The sequence below is a fragment of the Phaeoacremonium minimum genome (genome assembly GCF_000392275.1).
Source record: "Phaeoacremonium minimum UCRPA7 unplaced genomic scaffold PA7_03_scaffold_334, whole genome shotgun sequence".
NCBI classification, from domain to species: domain Eukaryota; kingdom Fungi; phylum Ascomycota; class Sordariomycetes; order Togniniales; family Togniniaceae; genus Phaeoacremonium; species Phaeoacremonium minimum.
In genome coordinates, this window is record NW_006921238.1 from 16,257 (window position 1) to 23,243 (window position 6,987).

At 50.2% G+C, this 6,987-nt stretch overlaps 1 protein-coding gene across 1 annotated transcript; it reads left to right on the plus strand.

Annotated features, from left to right (window-relative positions):
* On the plus strand, positions 1–1,961 carry UCRPA7_4353 (putative hexose transport-related protein; the record flags this gene model as incomplete). Its single annotated transcript, XM_007916912.1, has 7 exons — positions 1–204; positions 261–340; positions 400–482; positions 770–1,052; positions 1,108–1,459; positions 1,514–1,618; positions 1,668–1,961. The coding sequence occupies 7 exons, from the start codon at positions 1–3 to the stop codon at positions 1,959–1,961; spliced, it is 1,401 nt and encodes a 466-aa protein (XP_007915103.1).
* Positions 1,962–6,987: the final 5,026 nt, after the last annotated feature.

Below are 6,987 nucleotides of genomic sequence, written 5' to 3' on the forward strand. Positions count from 1 at the left end.
ATGCCTGTCACACGGGCAGAGACCGAGAATGATGATGGTTTGAATAAGGTCGCCGCTGGCAAGATCACGGAAGTCCAAGGCGACTCACATTTTTACGAGACGATTACAGCAGCACCTCTGAATGCATGGTCTAAGACTAGTCTGCAGCTCTACGCTATTCTTCTCGTTGCTGCACTTAATGCTACAGCATCCGGCTTTGATGGGGTGTGTGCAACTACTTTGTTTTTTGTTCCGAGATGTACACTAACTTGTGCGCGTAGTCAATCTTCAGCTCGATTAACGCCATGACCCAATATCAATCATACTTTCATCACAAGGAGCTTGGGGCGACTACTGGAATGTGAGTCTGGTGGTAGGGTCAGTAGATCGAGCACTGGTGATACTGATATAGGTCGACAGCATCTTTATGATCTACACGATCGGTAACATGATTGGCTCTCTTTTCACTGGCCCCATCTGCGATTTCTTCGGTCGCCGAGCTGGTATGATGACTGGCTCTGTACTTATTATGGCGGGAGCGATTGTCCAAACCGTGGCGAAGAGCGACTCATATCTGCTTGGTGGTCGTTTTCTTCTCGGATTTGGGGTTTCCATTGGCACAAGTTCTGCTCCTACCTACGCACTCGAATTGGCGCCACCGCACTGGCGGGCCAGAGTTGTCGGATATTATAATACATGTGAGTTGAAGCACTGCTGCGAAGATGGATTGATGATAATGTATGTGTGCTGATTCACACAGTTTTCTACACTGGGTCTATTCTTGCCACAGGAGTCGCATATGCAAGTGCGAAGGCTGATGGAGAACTTGCGTTCCGCCTACCTCTAGGCTTACAACTGCTACCTCCCGTCTTCATCTTCGTCGGTGCAATTCTGGTCCCTGAGTCACCTCGATGGCTCACAATGTGGGGCAAGAAGGAACGAGCCGAACAGATCCTTGCGAAATACCACGGAGGCGGTGACATCAATCATCCTATTGTCAGACTGGAATTGCGAGAGTTTGAGCAAAGCATTGAACTGCAGAAGACGTCAAGTATCTGGAACTACTGGGCTTTGTAAGACTATTGACGAAAGTAAGGATGGCTTGAGTTCGCTGACAGATGATGTTAGGGTCAATACGCATAATGCCCGATGGCGTTTCACGATGATGGCCTTTATGTCATTCTTTGCCCAAATGGCAGGCAACTCGGTGCTCACATATTACCTCCCATCGATGTATACGCTTCTCGGGATCACCTCTACTGAGCGCCGGCTGCTCCTAACGTTCATGAATTCTATTGTTTCATGTGCCGGGGCTGTGGCAGGGTCTGCTACCAACGACCGTATTGGGCGCCGTACCAAGTTGTGGGTGGGCAGTCTAGTCCTTGCCGGGCTATTCGCCGGTGTGACCGGTTTCTCGAGCCAGTTTGAAGATAAGACAAAGACAGTCAGCACAAGTCTCTCCAACGGCGGTGTCGCATTTGTAAGCATCTAGCCTCCTTCCGCTACCCCATGGAAAAGATTAACCCTCCTTTAGATCTTCCTATTTGGTGCTGCGTATTCGTTCGTATATACTCCGTTGACTGCGACATACTGTGCCGAAGTCCTTGCAAACCACACTCGTGCGAAGGGCATGGGAATCGTAAGTTTCTGAACTTCGTCCAGAAAAATTGTCAAGTCTAATTTTGCAGCACGTTATTATGTCCAACTGTGCCAATTTGTACAACACTTTTGTCACAGCAGTCGCCCTCGAGGCTATAGACTGGAGATACTATCTTATCTTTGTGGGATTGAACGTTGTGTACAGCGCTGTCTGGTTCATTTTCGGCGTCGAGACGCGTGGACGGACTCTCGAAGAGCTAGATGAAGTGTTTGATGCCAAGTGGCCGCCCCGTGCCGCACTCAGGAAGGCCGTCATGGTTAAGAAGGACGACGGACACCTAGAGGGCATTGGGGGTGAGATTGATGAAGGGCGTCAGGCGTGAGATGTGAGTTGTAAACGGGTGCTGTCGTGGAGGATGATTATGAAAGTATATGTTGAGGAAGACCAACGAGGGAACTGGTTTTTGAGTCTCTGTATATATCTCTGTCACGATGTGTAATTTTGGCACCGAGCAGTGGAGAGATCGCATTGTGTAGCTAGAAAATTGACCTCTCTACGAGCAACATGCACCCAGAGAAATCAATATATTGATGATAATATGGTTGAACCTGCTTTTAGGGCACGGCAAATTGCCATGAAAGGTGGAGCAAGATGTATCATGTACTATTTGATAGCTTTGTGGACGTCGAACAGACAATCAGCCCTGCAACTTGAGAACCGAACTTGTCTATTAAATTTACCTGAGGCAGCTGTCTAATCATTTGTCGAAAGCTTCGACACATGCTCTGGAGGCAAGGTAATGGCTGATCTTTTGTTCATGGGTACCAGTTTTCTAGAATGATAGGCAGTCTTCTAGGCGAGAAATGTTCATCGCCGTGTATCTGCAGTGCAACACAAATTTCTCGATCAACAACTGACATTGATTCGAGGAATAAAAATTATAATTGGACTACCGCATCACCCTAGTGAATGACTCCCATACTCTCAAGTTGTCTGCCTGCTCGCAAATCCTGAACGCCGTTGTATGCTGCACCACGCTTCGGATGGCGACATGTGAGACTAAATAGTGCCTAGTGTAAGGAAAAGAAATGCGTGTAATAGGTACATAGAAGCTTTGGTATCTTTTTTAAAACACTGATGGCTGGTAACGTTCCAACCAGCTTTATTGGCCCAAAGACATGAATGAGATGAGGAGTCAGGGATCTTGTTTTGGCTGTGCTCCTACATTAGTTTTCCGTGGGTGTCCTACGCAGGGCCTCCCAGAGGCCCGCTGATGTTTCGGCTCTGATCCATGATTCTGCTTCCAGGGTTCAACAGTGCTCCGGCACGATCTTCTTTATCGTGCAAGCGGCTTTGAGATATATGCCTCTGATGCGATCCCTGGTTGTTGCCAGGACTGTAACCGTTTGTATGGTGACTAGGATTACCATTGCCAGCAAACCCCTTTTCCAGCATCTCACCCTCGTCTTCCTCAGCAAAGACTCTGCCCTCTAACCACTGCGTCGCTCGGGCACATGCGGTGTCCACCCAACGCATCCATGCCCATGCCGCGGTATATGTCACCGAGATAAACACGCATATAGCGACAAAGACATGAGCACGGCTGATGATGTGAGTGAACTCTTCCTTGGAGCCATCCTCGTGCACGGCGACCTTGCCTGTCGGGCCATAAGCGATCCAAATACCAACAGTGCGTAGAATCGTTCCGTGTGTCAAGTATACGGCAAAAGAGTGCTGTCCGAGCCATAGCAAGTACTTATTGCTGAGAGCTTCACGTAGCATCGGGCTAAGAAATATTGCGATACAGCATAGCTGAATACCAGCGGCAGTCAGACGACGTCGCGGGTCTGTACCCTCGGGGATCAGGAAACTCCCCTTCGGCATGCCCTCGGGTGGATTCATATTGACAAAGTAATGCTGGATCTGGCGAGACCATGGTGCCCAGTCCTCATGCTCTTGTGGATACGAACCAATATAAAGTCCGGTCAAGATAAGTAGTGGCGCCACAGCTAGGCTAAGGATGCGATGGTGTGAAGCAATGAAGTTTTGCGTGGGCCGGTGTAAGCTAAGATCAGCAAGCAAAGTTCCGAGGGCAATCATCGAACCAAATGTTTCTATCCAAGTGTTAGTTCGTGGCCTTCCAATGAACTTGTCCTTTGTGAGCAAGCATTGCCTGCGTGACCATCAAAGCTAAGTCCCCCCCGAAGCCACAATGTATGTCTGCAAGTTCAACTTACCAGTATGCATGTTTCGATTCATCCACCAGTACGACATCAGCAACAGATGTACAGTGACCCTGTACCGAAACCGCATGCCCATTGTGGCTGCAAGCACGATATATACCTGAAACGCACCAATAAGCAAAGGACGCATGGCCCACTGGTGGCGGTCATAAGGATTATCGCTGTTTGTCCATGTCGTAAACAGAGAATGAAACAGTCGTCGAACCTCCCGGCTAAGTGTTTTCCTTCGATCCGGTGCGTCAAATCGTACCCATAAGCTGTCACAGTGATTTGACGACACATATCCACCCATAGTCGTCAATATGAAGCTAATGAAGGTAGCGATCATTGCAGGCAGTATCAAGCGCGGTGGACGGCGAAAAGCCGACTTAGCAACGCTCACCAACGCCTCCCCTTGACCTTGACTGCCTTTACGTGCCAGCTTCAGAGGCTTCAGAGCACAGACAAAGCCGGTCAAGAAAGCAAAGATAGGAACACCAATGCGACCTTGTGCTGGCACCCGTAGAATGGGCAACTGTAACAGTCGAGCGGGAACATCGGGCGCATCCCTGGGGAAGAATAACGGGTAATCGAAGGCTCGCGCAATATGTGTCACCACGACTAGTACAGATGTTATTCCACGCAGACCCTAGAGGAACCATTAGAATAATCAGTCTCGGAGAATGCGCATAGGACGGAGCTGATCCTAGCAGGGCCATAGTATGTGTAACAGTGACGGAGCTGAGGCTGTGATTTCTCTACTGCGGGGGTCGGAACCAGCTCACCTCAACCCATTTGACGTTCTTCACGGACTGTTGAGTCGCCATTTTTATGTTGAATTGCCTGGCGGGCCGCAAATTACCAGATCGTAGGACAAATTCGTTTCGTCGTTGTCGAGTGTGCAAGGGTGAAGAGACACGGCATAGCAGGACAATGTCGGACAATCGAACGTTTTGTCGCGAGAGTCAATTGATATCCGAGTTAAGTCGAGCCTTCTAGGTGCTTCGGGATTCAACACAAAAACACAGCCAAGTGTTCGGTCATTTGGGAGTCTTCTTCGCAGGGCCGCTGGGACTCGCTCCAGAGCAGGCCAAACCCTCCACTTCCTCGGCAAAATAAGCAGAGGATGGTCGCTGCGCTGGAAGTTTTCAGGACCTAATGTATCAAACGTGACATGTAGTCGTAAAGAACACGCTGGAACAAATGAATGAATGGAAGAACGAACGAACGAACAAACCACAAAACCGGCGCAAATGGTCGGCTTGGAGAAGACAGTCCGGAGTTGACAACGAGCGACAGTGATGAGAACGGTCCGGGCGAATTATTAGTATTATGTACGTCCACTATGCCAAGCCCCGGTGGAAACCAAGACGCTGACAGCCAGGCTTAGGAGAGTTGATCGGTCATTAATAAGATACATGGGGCGCGTTAGTGGACACTGTGGTTGGAGATTGGAGAAGCCAGCCACAAATGCGCTTCTCCTGCGGGCGGCGCCAATCCTGTCTCGGACCCTGATTACGCTAGAATAAGGAGCTGCAGCAAGGCCCCTGTTTTTATAGGGCGGAAGAGCTTAGAACAGGATGTACTGTATGTAGAGGCCAAATGTGTATTCTGATACATGTGGTCAGCCCCGCAGAGACAGGAGGAGTCAAAAGCGTTCATAGTCTCTTGAATAAGGAGGGTGAAAGGAAGCAACCTCGCATGATGCCGATAATACTACAGCGTCAAGTTCTCAGTTTTTGTTTTAATCTTGTGTCCAAGTAAGGGAAGCTCTTCCAATACTACTACCCTACATCAGGGCACCCGGTAGGGTAATAGGCAAGGTGAATGCTGTTCAAAGGAGAAGCATTGAATCTCCGGGGGTACGTCAGCCCCAAGGTCTGAAAGCATCAAGCTGATTTATTTTAGCACACTGCATCTGCCACCGAAGGCGTGTCAGGCATGATGACAACCGTCTTATGGTGATTGTTTGCAAGTCTGTGCCTGCTATCGGTAGACCCCAGAGTAGAATGTTCATGGAGCTCATTTCAAGATCATCTGAACAAGTGAACACAAATGCGGTGAACCCGATGAGTTGCCACAAAACTTGCCTGGGGCTATCAAAACACTGAATGCCATCACGCAGTTGCACGCAGCTCAACCCAGACTGGACTTGGAGCACAACGGCCCTTCCTGTGCCCGACACTGTTAATTGCGAGTAAATCACTAACTCGGGGCAGGTATATGCTGTGCCGAAGAGCCGGCTCTTGAAGGGAAACGGTAGGCTAATGACGGTCAAGAAAACGCCAGGGCAGGGGGCGGCCTTGGCATGGCCAAGGGGGCTTCAAGGGTGCGAGGGTGCCAGCCGCCAGCGACGCCGAGTCCTTCAATGTCGCTGCTCGGCCGTCTTGGCTGCAGCCTTCTCAGTGGGTTTTGCAATGTCTCAGTGCTGACTGGGCGGGCTGCGGAGCTGCTATGGCCGGCGCCTCCTACTATGCACCTACTATGCAGTATGGCTCGGGCTCCTGAGACGGACAGCACGGGCTGCTTGGAGATGACCTCATCGCAATCTACTGGGCAGTTTACCACGCAGCGTCTCCCCGTTTTGGGAAGTCGCTGGGATGGAGAAGGCAAATGGAAACGGGCGAGCTGACGCTTGCCATTGGCGTGCGTTTTCACGAATGGAATACCCAGTCATCCCAAGCGTGCAATGCCTTGTAACGGAGACGCGCTGGAGATCAACTGCATAGCCTACTGCTGTATTGTAGGTAGGGAAGGTCAGCTTGGGGCCTCTCCGCGTGATCACACACGCGCCCCTAACCCCCCTATCCCCTATTCGCCATCAACGCCGCTCTGTGCTGGGAAGGACAGTGGTGACTCCGTCTAGTCGAGCACGGCACTGTTGCGCATGTTGCTAACAATAAGGCCATCTGCCAGGTCGTTTCGCATGTCTCTAGGAACGATGGAATTTGTGCTTGGATCAAAAGACCATTGCATTGGGTTGGAAGTAGCAGAGCCTGTCTAATGCTGCCCCTGTATCTGGTCTGGTTGGCCGAGCCACTATTACTGTCAATTGACACGACAATTGCCAGCACTCAGTCAGTCAGCCAGTCAGTCGTTGCTAGACAAGACTGCCACTTGTACGTCTCTACTCTCTTTGCGAGGATACCTTCTCGACTCTTGTTTCTCCTTCTTCTTCTTCTTCTT